The 26302-nt window shown below is 48.0% G+C and overlaps 2 protein-coding genes across 8 annotated transcripts in view; one reads left to right on the plus strand and one right to left on the minus strand.

Moving 5' to 3' along the window:
* TBC1D16 (TBC1 domain family member 16) overlaps window positions 1–12835 on the minus strand; it is a 114199-nt gene extending 101364 nt beyond the window's left edge. For 3 of the 5 annotated variants that reach the window (XM_075349693.1, XM_075349690.1, XM_075349691.1), the window contains exon 1: window positions 12427–12831. The gene's annotated coding sequence lies outside the window, so the exon portion shown is untranslated. Of the gene's footprint in view, window positions 1–12426 lie in introns of all 5 variants that reach the window. The other 2 variants (XM_075349694.1, XM_075349692.1) reach the window with 2 other exon arrangements.
* CCDC40 (coiled-coil domain 40 molecular ruler complex subunit) overlaps window positions 12542–26302 on the plus strand; it is a 141590-nt gene continuing 127829 nt past the window's right edge. For 2 of the 3 annotated variants that reach the window (XM_075349685.1, XM_075349687.1), the window contains exon 1: window positions 16702–16763. In XM_075349685.1, the coding sequence (XP_075205800.1) occupies window positions 16723–16763 (41 nt within the window). In that variant the 5' untranslated portion in view covers window positions 16702–16722. Of the gene's footprint in view, window positions 12910–16701; window positions 16764–26302 lie in introns of those variants that run through there. The other variant, XM_075349686.1, reaches the window with a different exon arrangement.

A 26302-nucleotide genomic window follows, 5' to 3' on the forward strand; every position in this document is an offset into this window, starting at 1 on the left:
GATTACTGACAAGAGGGGGAGGAGAAGGCATCACCATGACAAAGAGCTACTTCATGGTTGAAATGCTTAGTACATAGGCGTTGTGTGTCACATGCATTAAACCACTTTAGGCAGAAAAGTTAAAGGGAACCTGTCCCCCATCACTAGATCTTGTGCCACTAAAAAGGTATGCATCGGGGTTTTGTGCTCCAAACGTGCCCATTCTAATAACATCAGTTTAAAGGGAACCCATCACCAGATTTTGGCGTTCTAAACTAAATCTAGCACCTTAAGCAGCGCCTGTGCTGCATTCTATAAAGGTGCATGTTGTCCCCTGCAGACCCCACAAATACCCTTATAAAATCTCCCTCCATATATGCTAATCATTGGGTCTGGTCCGATGGACGTAGTATTTTGCGGCTCCTGACGCTCCTTTCGGCGCAGATTGCAGTCCTCCTTTGGTGATTGATGTGGATGATCCACGTCGTTGGGCAAAATCTTGCACCCGCGCAGAGATATTGCTGGCTCATGAAGGTGCCCTATTGTGGGCAGAGTCGAAAACATTGGTGTGCCTCAAAGATCCAGCTATGTGGATGGCAGCGGAAGTGTCATCCACATTAATCATCAAAGGAGGACGGCTATCAGCGCCGAAAGGAGCGTCAGGATGCGGAAAATAGGCAGCCCATCGGACCGGACCCGATGTATGTATTAGCATACATGGAGGGAGATTTTATGAAAGGTATTTGTGGGGTCTACAGGGGGAGTCAGGGGACAACATGCACCTTTATAGGATGCAGCACAGGTGCTAGTTTGGGTTTAGAATACAAAATTCTGGTGAAAGGTTCCCTTTAGGCAGCAGGGAGTAAAGAAGCTCATCAGTTACATCCTGCATCCTGGAATCCATGGGAAGACATACATCGTGCAAGAACAATATAGTGTCATCCAATGAGGTCCCATAATGTGTCTGACAGAGGCTTTGTAGGTGGTACTGGGCCCCTTTAACAATTGGACCCCTGTTCAGCTGCACAGGTGGCACCACAGGCACGCCCACCCCTGACTGACTCACATGCATTCATTGTACACCTAACTCCACCGAGCATCCCAACATGCTGGCAGTCTAGTGGTCTAGTGACAGGTTCCCTTTAAGGTGGCCATACTCATTAGATTGAGGGTGGTGGGAAGATACCACCATTTACTGTGTATTGATTGTTTGGCTCTATTTCATTCTATTTGAAAAGAATTGGGCATATTTGATTTCAACATGCTTAATCCTTTTTTTTCGTAACATGATTAATCACTGAATTGTAACCTTCACTTTGCCTAAAGCCTGCTTTACACGAGACGACCGATTGTGCGATAGCACGATCGATCGTACCCGCCGTCGTTTTTGCGTCACGGGCAATTAGTTGCCCGTGGCGCACAAACTCGTTTACCCCCCGTCACACGCACTTATCTTCCGGATGACCTCGCTGTGGGCAGCGAACGTCCACTTCCTGGAGTGGGAGGGACGTTCGGCGTCACACAGCAGCCGGCCAATAGAAGCGCAGGGGTGGAGATGAGCGGGATGTAAACATCCCGCCCACCTCCTTCCTTCCATTAAGCCGTCAAGAGCCGCGGGACGCAGGTAAGCTGCTGTTCATTGTTCCCGGGGTGTCACACGGAGCAACGTGTGATGCCACGGAAACGATGCTCAACCGCCGCCATTTTAATTAAACAATTTTATGAAACCTAGCGACGAATACACGACTCACGATTTGTGAGCGATACTGCGTCGCTAGGAGGTGTCACACGAGATAACATCGTGTACGATGCCGGATGTGCGTCACGATAACCGTGACCGCGACGATCTATCGCACGATCAGTCGTCTCGTGTAAAGCCCGCATTAGAATCCATTTACACTGCCAATCGGGAACAAACATTTCCCAATTCCTTCCCACTTAATAGTCAGGTGAGATGATTTTTAACCTTGCTTAAATTAAAGGTAATTTGTCAGCAGGTTTTTATGTAACCTGAAGACAGCATGCTGTAAGGGTTAACACAGAGAATTCAGGGATGCGTGTCTTGTCAAGGTCTGATCTGTTTATTTATGATGCTTGTTTAAGCAGCAGGACACCAGCAGGACTTATCATTGCTTGGACTACAATGTCACGCAGACCGGCACACCCCCTCCCCTGATTGTCACTGTCAATGCTCAATCTCTACTGAGAACCTGGTGTAGGTGGGGACAGCTCTCTCAGCTCTGCTACATGGCTAAATCTAAAAATTCCAATTGTGTCAGAACCGCTGCACCCAATAATCTAAGTGATACATTGTTGGATTCAGGATCTCTTTGCCTACAGTCTGTTGTTCCCAGATGAATTAGCAAATACTGCTGACAGAATCCCTTTAAATTTCATCATTCTCAGCAGCACTTGACCCTGTGTAAACATGCTACCGAGAAGAGTGAGATTCTGTGTGCAGAGAACCATGGTTCTGTGCACATGGATGTGCGCTCAGCTTTTCTAAACAGTCTTTTGAACAATCGCCCATCAGTTTACGGTTAATTGCTGCAATTGGGTCAGGTCGCCCTGATCTTGACTTCAGCTTGTTGCTCTTTGATTTACCTACTAGTACCCGACCCTGGCTATTCTTCTGACTTCACTGTGTCTCCAGAGTTTGTCCCTATTCTTGACATTTCAGTTGGGGCCATTTCACACATTTGGCTTTTCGCCGGATTGGCGGATCCGGCGCACTCCAGTACAGTGTGATACAGTACAATGGCAGCGCGACAAGCTCCGGTCACATGCTGTCATGTGACCGGAGCTTTTTCGCGCCGCCATTGTACTGTATCACACTGTACTGGAGTGCGCCGGATCCGCCAATCCGGTGAAAAGACGGGTGTGTGAAACGGCCCTTACTGACCTGTGTTTTACTAATCCTGCCTCAAGCTTGTTCCACTGGGCAGCAGCCACTCCGTGGAAGCAACCACAGAAGCCCTATTGAAAGCCCAATCCTGAAGAAGGGGGAAAAGGTGGCAGGCAGGCTACCTTTGAAACGTAAGTGGTGTGGTTTGTGCCAAGTCTGTCGCATATAGCCTTTTTGTGCTGACAGCATCAGGCAGCCCTCGATTTAGAATATGTGTATGCTCGATCAAGGCAATCGTGCACAGATCAAATAAGGTCAGTGCAAATAAAGTTCGGCCATTAGCTATGGAATGTGGATGGCCAGCTTTGCTAACGATTATGCTTGTAATTTCGAAGGGGAGAGGGGAATAAGCAGCTGCAGACTCCTGTCAGCTGCTTATCTCTCATGGGAATGTAGAAAGCCACATGCCCACCCTTCTTGCCCCTGGACATCTGATGTCAGGGAGCGATTGAGACATCATTAGATACGGTACATTAGATGGTCAGCTCTTCTGCCTACATTTTGTGGACTCATCTGATTTTCATTTATTTTACTCACTTATTTAGCGTTTTATGATCACTGTTCCCATTGGGGCTCATAATCTAAATTCCATATCAGTAAGTCTATGGAGTGTGGGAGGAAACCCACAGAATCATGGGGATAACATACAAACTCCTTATGCTAACCACTGAGCCAGCCACCACTGAGCTGCTCCATCTGCTTTATTTCAGAACCTTTAGGCTTCATTCACATTTACAGTAAATTAGTGTACAGTAAGACATGTTTTGGCATCAGTAATGTATCCCGTCCCTAGGAGGTTTAAGTAACAATTGCATTTACATATCCAGCATTCATCTCTGTGGGACGGTAAAAGTTACACAACTCCGATGTTCTCCGAACAATTCTAGGGATGGAATAATAACAATAGAAAAAACCCGAACTTCAAGAGTAAAGCAGATTAGGCTAAGCCTTTACCAAACCTGATACCAGACATCCTTCACCAGTTTTTATGCACATGCTATATATTAGTTGCATCACTTTCTTAGATTATAGGAAAATGGTTCAGAACATTAATAATTACATATCAATAAATGCTATTTGTAGAATGAAAACTTATACAATTTGACAATCTACTTTTGGGCTTGGTTCTCCCTTATTTCACTCAATTGGATCTTTCACTGCCCTGATCATGTGATAGACAAACAGCTGAGATACTGCGATTAGTCGAGCACCAGTCATCAAATGACTGTGGATGATCTCATGCCCAACTCATTTAATAATTATAGCATTTATCATAGGACATGGCACATTTACTAGTTAAGCCAGAATGTTCACACACATACATTTATTATATATATTATATACACACACACACACACACACTAGCTGTACTACCCGGCTTCGCCCGGGTTAATAACTGTTGTTAACAAAATGGAATATATTAACAAAAATGTATTCTGCACACAAAAACCACAAAACAAATAGATAGAAATGTAATTATTAAAAGGCAAAAACTAAGCTAATAGAAGCATTTCACAACATATATTTCAACACCACAGATATTCCACACAGATTTAACTAAATTGGCCAAGTAATGTGCCCGGTCTGTCTCTTTCCCCGGTCTGTCTCTTTCCCCGGTCTGTCTCTTTCCCCGGTCTGTCTCTTTCCCCGGTCTGTCTCTTTCCCCGGTCTGTCTCTTTCCCCGGTCTGTCTCTTTCCCCGGTCTGTCTCTTTCCCCGGTCTGTCTCCCCGTCTCTTTGGCTGTGTTTTTCCTGTCTGTCTCTTTCCTTGTCTGTATTTCTCTCTTTCCCCGTCTGTCTCTATCAAGGTCTGGGTCTTTCCCCATCTATCTTTGTCTGTCTCTCTGGTTGTCTCCTCCTTCCCTGTCTGCCTGTCTCTGTCCCTGTCTGCACGTCTGACTGTCTCTTTCCAGGTCTGTCTCTATCTTCCTGTCTCTATCTTCCTGTCTGTGTCTCTCTCTATCCGTCTCCCCACCGACATCTTATTACCTCACTTATAAAGCTTCTTATACTATGAATGTCTTTTGTTCCTATAGCAACCAATCACAGCTCCTACTAATATAACCTGTAGTTCCAGGCTCCATTTACTTTAATGGAGGTATGTTTTTTGGAGAGTAACTGTAAAGCGCGGGGTTAAATTTTCCTGTCAAAACATAGTCTATGAAGTTCCCTAGGTCACATGAGGTGTCTGTGCAAAATTTCATGATTGTAAATGCGACGGTGCGGATACACTTTTCGTTTCACTTTTTCCCCATTATGTAGATAGGGGCAAAATTCATTGGTAAATTAGAATGCGCGGGGTTAAAGTTTTTCCTCACAACATAGCCTATGACACTCTCGGGGTCCAGACGTGTGAGTGTGCAAAATTTTGTGGCTGTAGCTGCGATGGTGCAGATGCCAATCCCGGACATACACACATACAGCTACATATATATCTAATATATAAAGCTGAGTGTGTGTGTGTGTGTGTGTGTGTGTGTGTGTGTGTGTGTGTGTGTGTGTGTGTGTGTGTGTGTGTGGCATCTGCACAGTCACAGCTACAAAATTTTGCACACTCACACTTCTGGACCCCGAAAGCGTCATAGGCTATGTTTTGAGGGGAAATTTTAACCCCGCGCTTTACAGTTATTCACCAAAAAACCTGCCTCCATTAAAGCGAATGGAGCTGGGAGCCACAGTGCAGCCAGAACTTCAGAAGAATGCGCAGCCACGCCCTTATATGGAATGTTGGCGTGTCACAATGCAGCCAGGGAAAGAGGCAGACACAGACAGGGTAAGAGACAGACACAAAGAGATAGACACAGGGAAAGAGAGGGAAAGAGACAGACAGGGTAAGAGACAGACAAAGATAGGTAAAGAGACAGACACAGGGAAAGAGACAGAGAGGGAAAGAGACAAGTAGGGAAAGTGACAGAGATAGATAGACAGACAGGGAAAGAGACAGACAGACAGAAGGGGAGACAGACATTATAATTGCATTTATATCTATTTGTTTTGTGTTTTTTGTGTGCAGAATACATTTTTGTTAATACATTCTATTTTGTTAACAGCAGTTGGTAACCTGGGCGAAGCCGGGTAGTACAGCTAGTATAAATATGTATGTATGTATATATATCATACATACATACATACATACATACATACACACACTACACTACACTTCAAAAGTTTAGGGTCACTTGGATATTTCCTTATTTTTGAATTAAAAGCACATCTTTTTTCAATGAAGCTAGCTATAAATGAAACAGAAATTCACTCTATACATAGTTAATGTGGTAAATGACTATTCTAGCTTCAAACGTCTGGTTTTGAATGCAATATCTACATAGGTGTATAGAGGCCCATTTCCAACACCACCCTCCACTGTTCTAAGGGTACATTGTGTTTGTTAGAAGGCTAATGGATGTTTAGAAATCCCTTGAAAACCCTTGTGCAAGTATGTTAGCACAGCTGAAAACAGTTTTGCTGATTAGAGAAGCTATAAAACTGACCTTCGTTTGAGCTAGTTGAAAATCTGGAGCATTACATTTGTTGGTTCCATGAAACTCTCAAAATGGCCAGAAAAAGAGAACTTTCATGTGAAACAAGACAGTCTATTCTTGTTCTCAGAAATGAAGGATATTCCATGTGAGAAATTGCCAAGAAACTGAAAATTTCCTACAACGGTGTGTACTACTCCCTTCAGAGGAGAGCACAAACGGGCTCTAACCAGAGTAGAAAGAGAAGTGGGAGACCCCGCTGCACAACTAAGCAACAAGACAAGTACATTAGAGTCTCTAGTTTGAGAAATCGATGCCTCACAGGTCCACAACTGGCAGCTTCATTAAATAGTACTTGCAAAACGCCAGTGTCAACATCTACAGTGAAGAGGCGACTCTGGGATGCTGGACTTCAGGGCAGAGTGGCAAAGAAAAAGCCATATCTGAGACTGGCTAATAAAAGGAAATAATATGGGCAAAAGAACACAGACATTTGACAGAGGAAGATTATAAAAAAGTGTTATGGATAGATGAGTTTGAGGTGTTTGGATCACACAGAAGAACATTTGTGAGATGCAGAACAACTGAAAAGATGCTGGAAGAGTGCTTGACGCCATCTGTCAAACATGGTGGAGGTAATGTGATGGTCTTTGAAAAAGTTTGAAGGAGAAAATTATTACTTCAAGTAAAAAAATCATTATATATTAGATTATATAGATAGATAGATATATCTCTCTCCATCTATCTATCTATCTATCTATCTAGTATTTTCCGGCGTATAAGACGACCCCCAACTTTTCCAGTTTGGGATACATCGTATGTACTCAAGTGTAGGCTGACCCTAGTCATGTGCTGATTGTTTAGCGATGTCCCCTGCTGTAATGTCCTGTGCAGTAATGAGGCCATTGTTTAATAATTCCCTCCTGCTGTAATGTCCCTATTGTATAGTAATGCTGCATCTAGCTGTTTCCTGCAGTCCGCATAGACTTCGTGCCCGCGGTGCCTCCAGCTGCTTCTTGCTGTCCGCACACAAACTCCTCTAAGATAGCATGAATGGAGCGGCCGTTGCAGGATGTCGTCTTTTCTTTACTACAGTTGAATACTTTACGGCGCCACAAAGCATTCAACTGCAGTAAAGCGTGTCCAATGCACAGGGCCGGCGCCGCTGTCAGCGGTTTACTACAGTTGAATGCTTTGTGGCGACGCAAAACATTCAACTGTAGTAAAGCAATGACAACATCCTGCAGCAACCGCTTCGTACACGGACGCTATCACGGAGGAGTCTGTGTGCCTGCAAAAAAACAGCTGGAGGCACCGCGGGCACGGAGGAGAGGTGAGAATATCTTTTATTGTGTGTAAAGTGATGACACCCGGCGTATAAGACGACCCCCGACTTTTGAGAAGATTTTCAGGGGTTAAAAAGTAGTCTTATACGCCGGAAAATACGATAAATATATATTATAAATGTGTGTGTTTGTTTAAACTATTTTTACATACTACGCTTGTCAAAATGACAGACACCACAAAATAATTCTAGTGTATACACTAGAATTCTCCAGCAACGGTGCGGCTGCACTTGCACATCTTATCTCTAAGGCACCTTTTTCAATTGTCTTAGTGCTTCAGTGCACTATATTCCTCACCTTATACAGTCACCTATCAGACAGCGACTTGATAAAGACCCGGAGGGTCGAAACGTCGTTGGATATTTTTTCTTTTCCACGTTTCAATAAAAATTATTTCACGTTCAATAACGAGTGCAGTGAATTTATTCATATGTGTTTGTTGCTTATGGCAACAGTGTTCTACGCATGCGGGAAAACAAAATGGCAGAGTCTAATGCGATATTCACAGCAACTGAGAGCAGAGGAGTGATAAAACTCTTGTCTCTACAAGGAAAGTCCACGAAGGATATTCATGGTGATATGTCGCAGACATTGGGGGATCAATGCCCTTCATGTTCCATAGCCAAATTTAAAACGAACCACTTCAGCACCAATGCTAATGAAAGTCCTGGACGACCGAGAGTGGTTGTTGTTCCTGAGATCGTCGAGGCTGTGCACAACCTCATACTGGAGAATCGATGAATTTCAGCTAAAGCAATAGCAGACCTCATGGGGATTTCCCGTGAACGTGTTTGTGTCATTATCCATGAACATTTGGACATGAGGACTCTATCTGCAAAGTGTGTCCAAATGTTTGACAACAGATTAGAGAAGCATGCGAGTGAAAACTTCCCGGTCCATTTATCATAGTTTCCGGACTGATAAGAACTTCCCGGATCGACTGGTCACTACGGATGAGACCTGGATTTATTTGTATGACCCTGAAAACAAGGAGCAGTCAAAAGAGTGGTTCTCCTCATCCAAAGAAGTTCAGGGTGCAAAAATCAGCCACTAGAGGTGCTGGCATCTGTGTTCTGGAATAAGGAGGGCATGCTGCTAGTGGACTACCTTCAAAAGGGTTCCACCATTAATTCAAGGTATTACATTGAACTTTTAGACCAATTGAAGGCAGCTCTGAAGCCCAAAAGGTGCAGCAAGCTGTTGAAAGGAATCTTGCTTCTTCCTCGCCTTCGCTTACACTGCACAAGCGACCATGGGAAAACTGGCAGAGCTGGGCTTCCAGTTGGTTGACCACCCACCTTATTCACCAGATCTAGCTCCCTCTGACTAGCATCTGTTTCCAAACCTGAAGAAACCCCTCAAGGGTATCAAATTTCACACCATTTCTGATGCCAAGGCTGCTGCGGATGCCTGGTTTGAGGCACAACTGAAACCCTTCTTTTTACTAGGCTTCCAGAACTTGAAATACCGATGTAAGAAGAGTGTTGACATCAGTGGAGAGTATGTGGAAGAAATGTAAAGTTTCATCATCCTATCTTGTTTCTTTCTGGGTAGAGCCAAACACTTTTCAGCAGCCTCTCGTATATAATAATAATAATAATAATAATAATTTTATTCATTTATATAGCGCTATTAATTCCACAGCGCTTTACATACATGACAATTGGGTGTGTCAGCCACCACTGATACTTGTCGTACCACATATTCGGCAGATCATTGTGGTCTTTGTTATATACAGAAGTCAAAACGTTGTTCATGTTTCCATGCAATCATTTTAAAGGGGGCTGTCAGGGATCTCAAAAATAGCTGGTCTCTTCTCAAAACAGTGCCACCCCATGTCTATAGGTTATGTTTGGTATTGCACTTACCTTACATGGAAAGTAATGGGTCTGTAGCAATAGCACACGTAAGACTGGACAGATGTGGAGCGGTTTTGGGAAGAAATCAGCCATTCTTGGCTTATCTTGAATTACCATCTCTCAGCGGTAAAACTCGACATCAACCTCTGGAGGGAATGACATGACAGCTCGGAATTATAATGGTCTTTGTCCAGAAGGGTGTGCCTCTACAGTGAGCACTGATTGGACAGGTATGGGGACACACCCCCAACTGTTAACACCCAGTTGTCAATTTCTAAATTTCTAAGAGGAATAACAGAGGAAAGCCACAATGCGAAGATCTCAGAAAAGGTCCTCCAGGATTGTTATTCCACAAGGGATAAAAGGACTTACTAAAACAGACATGTCAGGAGAGTTTTCTTATCTTGCTTGAAGGGATTGCCTGGTGAAAAGAAGGACACCACCTACCCACAGGCTAGGCAAAAAGAAGGACACCACCTACCCACAGGCTAGGCAAAAAGAAGGACACCACCTACCCACAGGCTAGGCAAAAAGAAGGACACCACCTACCCACAGGCTAGGCAAAAAAAAAGGACACCACCTACCCACAGGCTAGGCAAAAAGAAGAACACCACCTACCCACAGGCTAGGCAAAAAAAAGGACACCACCTACCCACAGGCTAGGCAAAAAGAAGAACACCACCTACCCACAGGCTAGGCAAAAAGAAGGACACCACCTACCCACAGGCTAGGCAAAAAGAAGGACACCACCTACCCACAGGCTAGGCAAAAAGAAGGACACCACCTACCCACAGGCTAGGCAAAAAGAAGCACACCACTTCAATGCCAAAAATTGGTATGATACGGATATCTCTAATATATCAAACATAAAAAAGCAGCCACGTTCTGACTCACACCTAAGGCTAGGTTCACCCTTCCGTTGTTTTGCATCAGACACAATCCGTCGCCTTGAGGAATTACGGTATCCTGCAAAATATTTTGCAGGAATCCAGTTTTTCCCCATAGACTTCTATTAGTGACGGATTGCGACTGATGATGCTGCGTTGCATCCGCTGCGTCGCGGTCAGTCATTTTGTAAGTGACCACCGGGCGGGAGGAACGCAGCATGTAACGTTTTTTGAGCAGTGCGATCCGTAGGATTTTGCTGCGCATGCGCTCTCTGGCTCCCTGCATCCGTAACCAGGATACACATTGGGTAACCAAGCAATGCGCTTTGGTTAGTTACCCGATATTTACACTGGTTACGTGTGCAGGGAGCCAGCGCTAAGCGGTGTATGCTGGTAACCAAGATAAATATCGGGTAACCAAGCAAAAAGTGCTTTGCTTATACCCGATATTTACCCTGGCTGTGCAGGGAGCCCAACACTTCCCTGCCCCCTCCCACACTCAGCATGTACACACACACACCTGTCCCCAGCCCTGCAGTCCCCGCGGCACTGACGTCCTCAGTGCCACAGCCCCGCTCGGCTCCACCCACCCCGAACTCCGCCCCCTCGTGCTCCGCCCCCCGCACACAATGGAGTCCGACAATGATTTCTGTTCTTTGTCATCCGTAGTACAACGCATCAGTCACATGTGTCAAGCAACGCATGTGACTGATGCAAAACAACGGAAATGTGAACCTAGCCTAAGTCTTCATCTGACAAATACTGAGGTGTGGATCGAAACGCTTTTTTCTTGGTCAATGTAATAAAGAGATGTTCTGTTGATACCAACTTTGCACTTCCTTTTTGCTTATTTGTTTCATTAAACAAAATCTGTCTCCAGGTTTCTGCCACCAAATCTGAGAGCAGCATAACATAGAGCCAGAGACCCTGATTCCAGCGATGTGTCAGTTACTGGGCTGTTTGTTATAGTTTTGATGAAATCACAGTTCACACACACACACACACACACACACACACACACACACTATGTATTACACACTGTACCTGTGGCTCACACACACACACATATACTATGTATTACACACTGTACCCGGGGCGCACACACACACACACTATGTATTACACACTGTATGGGGCTCACACGCATACTATGTATTACACTGTACATAGGGCTCACACACACACACACTGTATTACACACTGTATGGGTCTCACACACACATGCTATGTATTACACACCGTACATAGGGCTGACACGCACACATACTATGTAGCATACACTATACCAGGACACACACACACACACACTATGTATTACACACCATACCGGGGGCTCACACACACAAGCCATGTATTACACACTGTACCCGGGGGACACACACACATGCTATGTATTACACACTGTATGGGGCTCACACACACACACACACACACACACACACACACACATACCATGTATTACACACTGTACCCGGGGGACACACACACATGCTATGTATTACACACTGTATGGGGCTCACGCACACACACACACGCACACACACATACCATGTATTACACACTGTATGGGGCTCACACACACACATACCATGTATTACACACTATATGGGGCTCACACACACACATACAGTATGTGTGTGTGTGAGCCCCATATAGTGTGTAATACATGGTATGTGTGTGTGTGAGCCCCATACAGTGTGTAATACAACCATGTATTACACACTGTATGGGGCTCACACACACATGCTATGTATTACACACCGTACATAGGGCTGACACGCACACATACTATGTAGCATACACTATACCAGGACACACACACAATGTATTACACACTGTACGGGGGGGGGGGGGGGGGAAGGGGCACACACATACACACACTACGGGGGCATAGCCTTTTCCCCATAGACACATATTGGGGTGTATGTGCGGGTGAGTGTGGCCCCCGGGGCGGACCCTCCACGCCACCTACCTGCTCCGCTGCCCCGATGCCACCCTGTTCCCGGCCCGCGGGTCACTGCCCCGTCCGGCCTGAGCCGCGAGCACCATCCAGTGAGCGGGCGGGGGGCGGGGCGGATCCGGGTAACCCCTTCCCTGCCAGACTGGAGGCAGGCGGAGAACAGGAGATCGCTGGCGGTCAGCACACAGGAGCCGTCATTATCGGCGGTCGCCGCTCTGCCCGATCACAGCACATTGTGTGCACGATGCCCATGTTCCTACAGTCAGCAGCGGCCGGGCCTCCCGCCGGTCACACCTCTGTCTGGTGCAGGCGACACCTCATGTATCTCCCCACAATAACACAAACCTCCGTAATGTTCCCCAGCACGTGCTAATATCTGCAGAAACACTCCAGTCCCCCCTTCATCTCACGGGTTTGGTACAGTCTGCACAGTTTACGCCTTTTCCGGAAGTTGACACTGTCGCTTAGGAACGAGAAGATGTCTGGAGCACGGAGGTCGGTGTCCGGTATTTCTGATCACTGACATTACATTATAGCGGAGTGAACGGGGGGAGGGGGGCAGCAGTGTAAAGCATGGAGGAACATTAGTCATTGAGTTGCATATCCCTCAGGGTATCCCGGGGGGGGGGGATCGCTGGTAACCAATGACAACAGGAGCAGCATTCAGGGGCTGCAGGGTGGCAGTGGGCAAGGTATTGTAAGGGGGTGGTCGAGCCCCCGTGAGAAGAAACCCCCCAGAAGACATAACATGGTTCTAAAACGTGTTTATTAATCTTTATAGTATTTTATAAGGATGTATTAGAGTTTTATGCATAATGTAATGTATAAGATGTAGCAGAGTAGAGAATGTTACCATGTAGAGGTGTAATTCAGATAAGAAATCTGTGGAGAGAAAAGCGCATATAGGGTCTTACCCCAGTATATAAGGGGTGGGAGGAGGGTGAAACTACTCACCAGATGTCGTTGTGAGAGTCACAACAACTGTATTCGCATGTAGAATCTGATCCAAGGCTGCAGCCACCCAATTGGCAGATAACAGAGAGCAAAAGAGAAGGGTGTTTGATACTGCGCCAAAGGATCACAGGAACAGATGTTTAGATTAATGCATCTTTATTTCATCCAGGTCTACGCGTTTCCGGAGCCACTGCCCCCTTCCTCAGGACCGTCAGGAAAGACAAAACATCAAATCTGTCTAGACAGATTTGATGTTTTGTCTTTCCTGACGGTCCTGAGGAAGGGGGCAGTGGCTCCGGAAACGCGTAGACCTGGATGAAATAAAGATGCATTAATCTAAACATCTGTTCCTGTGATCCTTTGGCGCAGTATCAAACACCCTTCTCTTTTGCTCTCTGTTACCATGTAGAGGTGTAGCAGTATTGAAGATGTAATGTACAGTATGTGTATTGGTATAAGGTGTAATGTTATGTAGTATATAAAGTATAATGCTTAATAAGGTATTATTAGTGTTACTAGAAGGTGACCCGATTCTAACATATATATATAGATGTTGTTGTGTGTAGTTGCCAAGTGTTTATGTATGGGCTGTAAATATTCTGGGTGGGTGTGTGTGAGAGCGGTGTTGTTTGTGTGGAGCGCTGTGTGTGTGTTGTGTTGTTTGTGGAGCGCTGTGTGTCTGCAGTGTTGTCTGTGTGTGGTGCTGTGTGTGTTGCGCGGTTTGTGTGGGTGTGGGGTGCGTGTGTGTGTTTTGGGGGAGGTATGTTTGTGCAATGTGTGTGTGTTGCGCGGTATGTGCGTATATTTGTGTGTGCTGCGGTGTTTGTGTGTGCGGCGTTGTCTGTGTGTGTGGGTGTCTGTGTAGGGCGGTGTTTGTGGTTCCCAGTGTGTGTGTGGTGTGTTGTGCGGTGCGCGTGTGGCAGTGTGTGTGTGTGTTTTGGGGGGAGGTGTGCACCCCCATCGTGCTCCATCCCCCATGCTGCGCACTCCCCATCGTGCTCCATCCCCCATGCTGCGCACCCTCCATCGTGCTCCATCCCCCATGCTGCGCACTCCCCATCGTGCTCCATCCCCCATGCTGCGCACCCCCCCATCGTGCTCCATCCCCCATGCTGCGCACTCCCCATCGTGCTCCATCCCCCATGCTGCGCACTCCCCATCGTGCTCCATCCCCCATGCTGCGCACTCCCCATCGTGCTCCATCCCCCATGCTGCGCACCCCCCATCGTGCTCCATCCCCCATGCTGCGCACCCCCCATCGTGCTCCATCCCCCATGCTGCGCACCCCCCATCGTGCTCCATCCCCCATGCTGCGCACTCCCCATCGTGCTCCATCCCCCATGCTGCGCACTCCCCATCGTGCTCCATCCCCCATGCTGCGCACTCCCCATCGTGCTCCATCCCCCATGCTGCGCACTACCAAACGTGCTCCATCCCCCATGCTGCGCACCCCCCATCGTGCTCCATCCCCCATGCTGCGCACTCCCCATCGTGCTCCATCCCCCATGCTGCGCACTCCCCATCGTGCTCCATCCCCCATGCTGCGCACTACCAAACGTGCTCCATCCCCCATGCTGCGCACTCCCCATCGTGCTCCATCCCCCATGCTGCGCACCCCCCATCGTGCTCCATTCCCCATGCTGCGCACCCCCCATCCTGCTCCATCCCCCATGCTGCGCACCCCCCATCCTGCTCCATCCCCCATGCTGCGCACTCCCCATCGTGCTCCATCCCCCATGCTGCGCACTACCAAACGTGCTCCATCCCCCATGCTGCGCACTCCCCATCGTGCTCCATCCCCCATGCTGCGCACCCCCCATCGTGCTCCATTCCCCATGCTGCGCACCCCCCATCGTGCTCCATCCCCCATGCTGCGCACCCCCCATCGTGCTCCATCCCCCATGCTGCGCACTCCCCATCGTGCTCCATCCCCCATGCTGCGCACTCCCCATCGTGCTCCATCCCCCATGCTGCGCACCCCCCATCGTGCTCCATCCCCCATGCTGCGCACTCCCCATCGTGCTCCATCCCCCATGCTGTGCACCCCCCATCGTGCTCCACAGTCACACATCAGACAGTATACACGTACACATCTGATCGCATACACTCACACCCCACTTCTGCCTGTGCCCTCCGGTGGGCGGTCCCAGCAGCTGTGCTGCACGCAGTGCTCCTCTGCCTTCTGCCAACACGCACACATCCGATCGCATATACGCACACATCCGATCGCATATACGCACACATCCGATCGCATACACGCACACACCCGATCGCATACACGCACACACACAATCGCATACACGCACACATCCGATCGCATACACGCACACACACAATCGCATACACGCACACACACACGATCGCATACACGCACACACATTGACGATATCGCACATACGCGCTCACACTCACAACATCCGGAGATACCACATGCTTCCGGCCATGTGATCCTCCAGCAGGTCCTGGAAGGTCACTGCACGCACAGTATCACCGCCGAGAAGCAAGCGATATCACGGGATGTTGTGAGTGTGTGGATGCGATCTGATGTGTGTGTGAGAGTGAGTGAGATCTGATGTGTGTGTGTGTGTGTTCCGCAGCTGCAGGACCTTGATGCGCTCACCTGCTCCCGGTCAGCTTCTGGTGAGTATGATCGGGGGTCTTCTTTCTTCTGTCTTCTCTCTTCTGCACATGTCTACCGGGAGCCGGTGTACGCTGGTAACCATGCTACACAATATTACCCGATGTGTACCATGGTTACCAGCGTACCCCTCCCCCCGCACGCACGGGAGCCCACACCAGCGTACGCAGGCAACCCCAGCAATGCGAGGGTATGTGTCGGCTGGGTTGCCGGCGTACGCTGGTGTGGGCTCCCGGGGGTACAGCACTCACCTAGGAGTCGGGGCTCCGTGTCGGTTCGGGGAATGCGTGCAGGGGGCCGAGGCGAGAGGCCAATCCGTGTGGGGGGCGGAGCCTGGGCGAGCGGCCAATCCGTGCGGGGGCGGAGCCGAGGCGAGCGGCCAATGAGACGCTTGTCGCGGTAACGACAGAATTTTGGAGCAAGACAGACAGACCGAATAAGGCAATTATATATATAGATAGGTGCAGGTGAAAAGTTAAATCTGCCCGGTGACAGACAGGTGACAGCTGGGATTCTAGGATTAGCCAATAGGGAACGAGCTACTGCTGAGGGAGAGAAATGGTTGCTGTGGAAACGTCAGTTAGGGCCCAACCTGTGACAGGAACAGACGTCAGGTCTGAGGAGCAGCAGAGCCGCATGATATGGGTGACAAGTAAAGAGGGAGACCGTTACATAGAATAGCGTGACCGAGGAAAAGAAGGAACGACTGACAGAGAATGATAAGTCTGGTGCAAGACAGAGCGGGACAAGGAACGACGTGAGTGTCTTAGGCTAAGTTCACATTTCCGTTGTTTTGCATCAGTCACATGCGTCGCTTGACGCATGTGACTGATGCGCTGTACAACGGATGACAACGGATGACAAAGAACAGACTTCTTTGTCGGATTCCGTTGTGTGCGGGGGGCGGAGTTCGGGGTGGGTGGAGCCGAGCGGGGCCGTGGCATTGAGTACGTCAGTGCCGCGGGGACTGCAGGACAAGTGAGTGTGTGTGTGTGTGTGTACATGCTGAGTGCGGGAGGGGGCGGAGCCGGGAGGGGGCGGAGCTGAGCGGTGAAGTGTCGGGCTCCCTGCACAGCCAGGGTAAATATCGGGTAAAAGCAAAGTACTTTTTGCTTGGTTACCCGATATTTATCTTGGTTACCAGCATACACCACTCAGCGCTGGCTCCCTGCACCCGTAACCAGTGTAAATACCGGGTAACTAAGCAAAGCGCGTTGCTTAGTAACCCAATGTTTATCCTGGTTACCTGTGCAGGGAGCCAGAGGGCGCATCCAACGGATTCCACTGCACAAAAAACGTTACATGCTGCGTTGCTCCCGCCCGGCGGTCAGTCAAAAAACGACTGACCGCGACGCAGCGGATGCAACGCAGCATCATCAGTCACAATCCGTTGCCAATAGAAGTCTATGGGGAAAAACTGGAATCCTGCAAAATATAATATAGATCCCTGTATCTATCCATCTATCTATCTATTATCTATCTATTTATCTATCTATCTATCTATCTATTCATGTATCTATCTCTCTAACTATCCATCTATCTATCTATCCCTCTATCTATCTATCTATCCATCTATCTATCTATCTATCTATCTATCTATCTATCTATCATCTATCTATCTATCATCTATCTATCTATCCCTCTATCTATCTATCCCTCTATCTATCTATCTATCCCTCTATCTATCTATCTATCTATCTATTCATCTATCTATCTATCCCTCTATCTATCTATCCCTCTATCTATCTATCCCTCTATCTATCTATCCCTCTATCTATCTATCCCTCTATCTATCTATCCCTCTATCTATCTATCTATCTATCTATCTATCTATCTATTCATCTATCTATCTATCCCTCTATCTATCTATCCCTCTATCTATCTATCTATCTATCTATCTATCTATCTATCTATCTATCTATCTATCTATCTATCTATCTATCTATTCATCTATCTATCTATCTATCCATCCTATCCATCTATATATATATCTATACACAGAGTGTGTCCACCTATATCCTGTCCATCGCCATTAACTTGAGAACGGCGGCAGCATAGTAGTGGTGTCTAGGTATAGTAAAGTAGCCATGCGCTATGCAATGAAACCATCTATAGCACCACCTGGTGGAAAACAACAGAGTTAGCATTTTTATCTCAAAAACGGAACGAGATAGAGAAAAAAAGTGAATTACAAAGTTGTAGGGCATCATCAATTCAATACGAATCGACACCTTGCATACAGAAATGCTATGATATGAAACCCATGACCCCCCCAAAACATTGAATGCTGGTCATGCATATGGCGCTCATTTAACTTTGATGCTCAAAGTGGCCACCGTCAGCTGCAATGCACACCTGGCCTCTGGACAGCATACTGTATCTTGCTGCACGTTGTGCAATATGGTAGATGACACGTTTGCACAATCTTCTGTGATACGTCGTCGTAGGTCCTGTAATGTTGGTGGAGGGGTCGCATACACCTGCTGTTTGATGGGACCTCACAGAAAGAAGTCCAATGGGGACAGGTCAGGTGATCATGAAGGCCACTGCACGCAGGCACCATACCAAATGACTTGTAGGAAGGTCTCCATGAGGTATCGCTTCACGTGAGTTTTACACGTTCTAATCATAGCATTTCTGTATGCAAGGTGTCGATTCGTATTGAATTGATGATGCCCTACAACTTTATAATTCACTTTTTTTCTCTATCTCGTTCCGTTTTTGAGATAAAAATGATATATATATATAATTTTTTAAAGTAAAGCAGCACAGAATGGGTTAATAATATCCCCTCCATTCCTCACCGCTCCTACTCAACAACTTCTTGGTCTCTCATACTTTCTGCTCCTTTGCTGACATTCCAGTACTGTCATTTGACCACTGCAGTCAGTCCCATCACCAAACAATTGGCTGCAGCGGTCACATATCTATGATGAGGTATCATTGCACCAGAATAGTGCGGTAGGTGATGAGGAAGGTGAAAATGGCTGCTTTTATTATTTAATGCAGTTTTTGCTGTTTTCAATATATTTTTTGCGGACGACCTCTGTACGCATGTGTTGACCTCTCCTCTGTGTATTGAGAATGCTGCCTCAGCATGTGAGTTCCCTAGGGTTGCTATCATGAGTTGCTATAATTTTCCTTTTCCGTCATACCTAATGTATTAGTAGATTTATACAGACACTATGCTGCAGCCCCTCTATGCCTGCATACGTGAATCAACTGTTCATAACGGTATATTTGTTAGTTTCATAGTCCACTTTGTGATCAAGATTAGTGATGAGCGAGCACTACCATGCTCGGGTGCTCGGTACTTGTAATGATTAGTGATGAGTGAGTACTACCATGCTCGGTTGTTCGGTACTCGTAATGATTAGTGATGAGTGAGCACTACCATGCTCAGGTGCTCGGTACTCGTAATGATTAGTGATGAGTGAGCACTACCATGCTCGGGTGCTCGGTACTTGTAATGATTAGTGATGAGTGAGTACTACCATGCTCGGTTGTTCGGTACTCGTAATGATTAGTGATGAGTGAGCACTACCATGCTCAGGTGCTCGGTACTCGTAATGATTAGTGATGAGTGAGCACTACCATGCTCGGTTGTTCGGTACTCGTAATGATTAGTGATGAGTGAGCACTACCATGCTCGGTTGTTCGGTACTCGTAATGATTAGTGATGAGTGAGCACTACCATGCTCGGTTGTTCGGTACTCGTAATGATTAGTGATGAGTGAGCACTACCATGCTCAGGTGCTTGGTACTCGTAATGATTAGTGATGAGTGAGCACTACCATGCTCGGGTGCTCGGTACTCGTAATGATTAGTGATGAGCGAGCACTACCATGCTCGGGTGCTCGGTACTCGTAATGATTAGTGATGAGTGAGCACTACCATGCTCGGGTGCTCGGTACTCGTAATGATTAGTGATGAGTGAGCACTACCATGCTCGGGTGCTCGGTACTCGTAATGATTAGTGATGAGCGAGCACTACCATGCTCGGGTGCTCAGTACTTGTAATGATTAGTGATGAGCGAGCACTACCATGCTCGGGTGCTCGGTACTCGTAATGATTAGTGATGAGCGAGCACTACCATGCTCGGGTGCTCGGTACTTGTAATGATTAGTGATGAGCAAGCACTACCATGCTCGGGTGCTCGGTACTCGTAATGATTAGTGATGAGTGAGCACTACCATGCTCGGGTGCTCGGGACCCGTAACGATTAGTGATGAGCGAGCACTACCATGCTCGGAACCCGTAACGATTAGTGATGAGTGAGCACTACCATGCTCGGGTGCTCGGCACTCGTAATGATTAGTGATGAGCGAACACTACCATGCTCGGGTGTTCGGTACTCCTAACGATTAGTGATGAGTGAGCACTACCATGCTCGGGTGCTCGGGACCCGTAACGATTAGTGATGAGTGAGCACTACCATGCTCGGTACTCGTAACGATTAGTGATGAGTGAGCACTACCGTGCGCGGGTGCTCGGGACCCGTAATGATTAGTGATGAGTGAGCCCTACCATGCTCGGGTGCTCAGCACTCGTAATGATTAGTGATGAGTGAGCACTACCATGCTCGGTACTCGTAATGATTAGTAATGAGTGAGCACTACCAAGCTCGGGTGCTCGATACTGGTAATGATTAGTGATGAGTGAGCACTACCATGCTCGGGTGCTCGGTACTCGTAATGATTAGTGATGAGTGAGCACTACCATGCTCGGGTGCTCTGTACTCGTAATGATTAGTGATGAGTGAGCACTACCATGCTCGGGTGCTCGGTACTCGTAACGATTAGTGATGAGCGAGCACTACCATGCTCGGGTGCTCGGGACCCGTAACGATTAGTGATGAGTGAGCACTACCATGCTCGGGTACTCAGTACTCGTAATGATTAGTGGTGAGCGAGCACTACCATGCTCGGGACCCGTAACGATGAGTGAGCACTACCATGCTCGGGTGCTCGGGACCCGTAACGATTAGTGATGAGTGAGCACTACCATGCTCGGGTGCTCGGGACCCGTAATGATTAGTGATGAGTGAGCACTACCATGCTCGGCACTCGTAATGATTAGTGATGAGTGAGCACTACCATGCTCGGGTGCTCGATACTGGTAATGATTAGTGATGAGTGAGCACTACCATGCTCGGGTGCTCTGTACTCATAACGATTAGTGATGAGTGAGCACTACCATGCTCGGGTGCTCGGTACTCATAATGATTAGTGATGAGTGAGCACTACCATGCTCGGGTGCTCGATACTGGTAACGATTAGTGATGAGCGAGCACTACCATGCTCGGGTGCTCGGTACTCGTAACGATTAGTGATGAGCGAGCACTACCATGCTCGGGTGCTCGTGACCCGTAACGATTAGTGATGAGTGAGCACTACCATGCTCAGGTGCTCGGCACTCGTAATGATTAGTGATGAGTGAGCACTACCATGCTCGGTACTCGTAATGATTAGTAATGAGTGAGCACTACCATGCTCGGGTGCTCGATACTGGTAATGATTAGTGATGAGTGAGCACTGCCATGCTCGGGTGCTCGGTACTCGTAATGATTAGTGATGAGTGAGCACTACCATGCTCGGGTGCTCGGTACTCGTAATGATTAGTGATGAGTGAGCACTACCATGCTCGGGTGCTCTGTACTCGTAATGATTAGTGATGAGTGAGCACTACCATGCTCGGGTGCTCGGTACTCGTAACGATTAGTGATGAGCGAGCACTACCATGCTCGGGTGCTCAGGACCCGTAACGATTAGTGATGAGTGAGCACTACCATGCTCGGGTGCTCAGTACTCGTAATGATTAGTGATGAGCGAGCACTACCATGCTCGGGACCCGTAACGATGAGTGAGCACTACCATGCTCGGGTGCTCGGGACCCGTAACGATTAGTGATGAGTGAGCACTACCATGCTCGGGACCCGTAATGATTAGTGATGAGTGAGCACTACCATGCTCGGCACTCGTAATGATTAGTGATGAGTGAGCACTACCATGCTCGGCACTCGTAATGATTAGTGATGAGTGAGCACTACCATGCTCGGGTGCTCGATACTGGTAATGATTAGTGATGAGTGAGCACTACCATGCTCGGGTGCTCTGTACTCATAACGATTAGTGATGAGTGAGCACTACCATGCTCGGGTGCTCGGTACTCGTAATGATTAGTGATGAGTGAGCACTACCATGCTCGGGTGCTCTGTACTCGTAATGATTAGTGATGAGTGAGCACTACCATGCTCGGGTGCTCGGTACTCGTAACGATTAGTGATGAGTGAGCACTACCATGCTCGGGTGCTCAGTACTCGTAATGATTAGTGATGAGCGAACACTACCATGCTCGGGACCCGTAACGATGAGTGAGCACTACCATGCTCGGGTGCTCGGGACCCGTAACGATTAGTGATGAGCGAGCACTACCATGCTCGGGACCCGTAACGATGAGTGAGCCCTACCATGCTCGGGTGCTCGGCACTCGTAATGATTAGTGATGAGTGAGCACTACCATGCTCGGCACTCGTAATGATTAGTGATGAGTGAGCACTACCATGCTCGGGTGCTCGATACTGGTAATGATTAGTGATGAGTGAGCACTACCATGCTCGGGTGCTCTGTACTCATAACGATTAGTGATGAGTGAGCACTACCATGCTCGGGTGCTCGGTACTCGTAATGATTAGTGATGAGTGAGCACTACCATGCTCGGGTGCTCGATACTGGTAACGATTAGTGATGAGCGAGCACTACCATGCTCGGGTGCTCGGTACTCGTAACGATTAGTGATGAGCGAGCACTACCATGCTCGGGTGCTCGTGACCCGTAACGATTAGTGATGAGTGAGCACTACCATGCTCAGGTGCTCGGTACTCGTAATGATTAGTGATGAGTGAGCACTGCCATGCTCAGGTGCTCGGTACTCGTAATGATTAGTGATGAGTGAGCACTATCATGCTCGGGTGCTCGGTGCTCGTAATGATTAGTGATGAGTGAGCACTACCATGCTCGGGTGCTCGATACTTGTAATGATTAGTGATGAGTGAGCACTACCATGCTCGGGTGCTCAGTACTCGTAAGGATTAGTGATGAGTGAGCACTACCATGCTCGGGTGCTCGGTACTCGTAATGATTAGTGATGAGTGAGCACTACCATGCTCAGGTGCTCAGTACTCGTAATGATTAGTGATGAGTGAGCACTACCATGCTCAGGTGCTCAGTACTCGTAATGATTAGTGATGAGTGAGCACTACCATGCTCAGGTGCTCGGTACTCGTAATGATTAGTGATGAGTGAGCACTACCATGCTCAGGTGCTCAGTACTCGTAAGGATTAGTGATGAGTGAGCACTACCATGCTCGGGTGCTCGATACTCGTAATGATTAGTGATGAGTGAGCACTACCATGCTCGGGTGCTCGGTACTCGTAATGATTAGTGATGAGTGAGCACTACCATGCTCGGGTGCTCGGTACTCGTAATGATTAGTGATGAGTGAGCACTACCATGCTCAGGTGCTCGGTACTCGTAATGATTAGTGATGAGTGAGCACTACCGTGGGGTCGCCAGCCCTTTAAATCACCACATGCGCTGCTTGTGCGAACCAATGGGTTCTCCCGCTGTCCAGTGTCAGCGTGCTCAGCGGTGTGTGCCCGCCCCTCTGCCTTCCATGCGGTGTGCCCGCCCCTCTGCCCTCAGAGCGGTGTGCCCGCCTTTCTGCCCTCCGAGCCGTGTGCCTGCCCCTCTGCTCTCTGGAGCAGTATGCCCGCCATATACCCGGGGCATATACATGACAGGAGACACTTGGGACATACACAAAACAGGAGGGGCTGTGGGCATTTACATCACAGGATGTGCTAGGGGCATATATAGCTTCTCATGTGATGTATGTGCCCCCCCAGTGTCTGTAATGTATAAACAGCAGTCCCAGCGTCTCCTATCTGATGTATATATGTCAGTCCCAGTGTCTCCTATGTGATGTATATGCCCCCAGGACCTCCATTGAGGTATATGCCTTCAGCATCTCCTGTGATGTATATTACAGCAGTCCCAGTGTTTCCTTTGTGATGTGTGTGCCTCCAGCATCTCCTGTGATGTATATACAGCGTCTGTTATGTGATGTATATGATTTACCAATCTGATTATCACAAGGGGTTGACTGTGCTCCTGTCACGCTGTACTCTAAGATGTACAATAGCAATACAGCTCAGTAATGTGGGACAGAGCGGATTCCTGAAACTACCTGGGAAGGTAGTTAGCTGGTAAACCACTAGGGGGCGTTAGAGTAGAGAAAACGTATGAGCAGCGAATTTCCTAGCAGAGTTAATACTAGTCAAGCCCACCAAATGGCAGTAGAATCGTCAGAAACCCATGTCACAACATGAGGTCTTGTAAATACACAGGGGCAAAGTCTAAACATAGTCAGAGGGAAGCAAACACTCAGTAGCCGGGAAATCAGAACTCAGAAGCGAGGGAGAATAGGAAGACAAGACAGAATCAAGGTAAACAGATAAGGAACGAACAGGGAGAAAGACAAGCAGGGAGCTGAAGGGAGACAACGGGAGAGACACTGACAAGATGGAAACAGAGAACAGAAGAGGTTAACAACAGGTCAGGTGAACACGGAGGTCAGGGCAGACAACAGGTCACTCACGAGCAGAACACAGCAGAGCCAGAAATATCACTGGCGTAGTCCCAGAGAAACAGTGCCCTAATAAAGCAGCCTAACCTCCAGAACGAGGCAGGAAGGATTAACCCCTAACGTGACCTGTATCAGAAGTGAAACTAAAAAAAAGGCTCAGCTAAAGCTGAGCCAGGAGTGAATCATGACAGCTCCAGACCGAAACAAACCTGAAAAAGCAGCTGTGAGAAGAAACATGATTAGTATCATCAAACATCACAGCCGCACCAAAGAGAAGCCGCTCCAGCCACCACAGTAGGAGAGAGTTAATTAATTGTTGACCAAATCTAGCAGGGTCATTTTCACATTGATAATTTTGTGCGGCCCCCGAAGGTTGGTAGAAATTTCCTAATGACCCCCAGCTGAAAAAAGGTTCCCCACCCCTGCTGTACAGGATGGACACAAGAGCTTGCTATTCACTGAAGGGATGGAGTGGGGCTCAGCCACGCCCCCCAGCCATGGCCGTGGAGCAGGAGAAGGCTCCTCAGCCAAGTGCTCTCAGCATCCTGCATGCAGGCCGCTGACATTTCCGGGCATGTGTGCGGCATCCATTCCACCCTGGAACGCACTTCTGCTCATGCACACAGCGCCTGGGGATGTACTTCCGGTTTAAGGTCAGGAGAACACACCTGAGGGCGGCATGTATTCCTTTATGGAACGCAGAGGGCAGGATCTGGACAAGGAGGCAATCCAAGGTCAGGTAATATAAACCTGTGGCGAAGGGAGGGGAGGCTATTGGCGGTTCTTTGTGTCATCAGTGTTGCATTTAGCACGATGGAGGAAACTACCCGCTCAGATGTTCCCCCTGATTTGCCTCAGATCCATGTAAGTGCCAGTGACTAGAGTGTTGTAGCCCTGCAGCAGTATGGAGAAAATGGTTGTCTAAGCCCCTTGTATAACTCTAGGGTAGAGGTTCCTCGGCACCATCCCTAAGAAAGAGTCGGCTAGGAAGTTGTCAGGAAAATCGAGGAGATGTATGGTTTGCAGCGGAAAGTTGGCAGATACCTGCCTGAAGAAGCTTTGTGATACCTGCATAGCAAAAATTGTATCAGAAGAGCATCCAGCCTTCCTGATCGATATGCGGTTAATGATCATCGAAGAGGTGCAGGCAGGAATGTCCAGCATGATTCCCCCACAGGAGTTGCGGACCGTTCCCCCGCAAAAGACCGAGATGGGAGATGGATGAATCTTTTGAAGAAGAAGACCAATCCATGCATTCGGTCTCCGAGTTTGAGGAGGAGGTCACAGGCGTCGCATCGGAAGAGAGGAAGAGATACCTTTTTTCATCTGACAACACAGATGAGCTCCTGAGGACAATACGAAACACCATGAAGGTGGAGGAGACTGAAAAACCCCGATCAATCCAGGACGAGATGTTTGGGGGAATGTATCGCCTGCCTGGTTGCACAGAATCAGACGGGCTGTAATGGACAGGCGAGAGGAAAGCCACTCACCAAGCAGGACCCCCAGAACCCTGAAGCCCTTTAACCCCTATACAGGGATTTGGAATTACACAGGGCCCTGGAGATCATTACCTGTGGAAGGCTGCAGTCTGAGAGAGTAGTCATCAGGCAGGGTTAAACCAGGAATTGCGGAACAGAGACAGAAT

The sequence above is a fragment of the Anomaloglossus baeobatrachus genome, chromosome 5, assembly GCF_048569485.1.
Source record: "Anomaloglossus baeobatrachus isolate aAnoBae1 chromosome 5, aAnoBae1.hap1, whole genome shotgun sequence".
NCBI lineage: Eukaryota > Metazoa > Chordata > Amphibia > Anura > Aromobatidae > Anomaloglossus > Anomaloglossus baeobatrachus.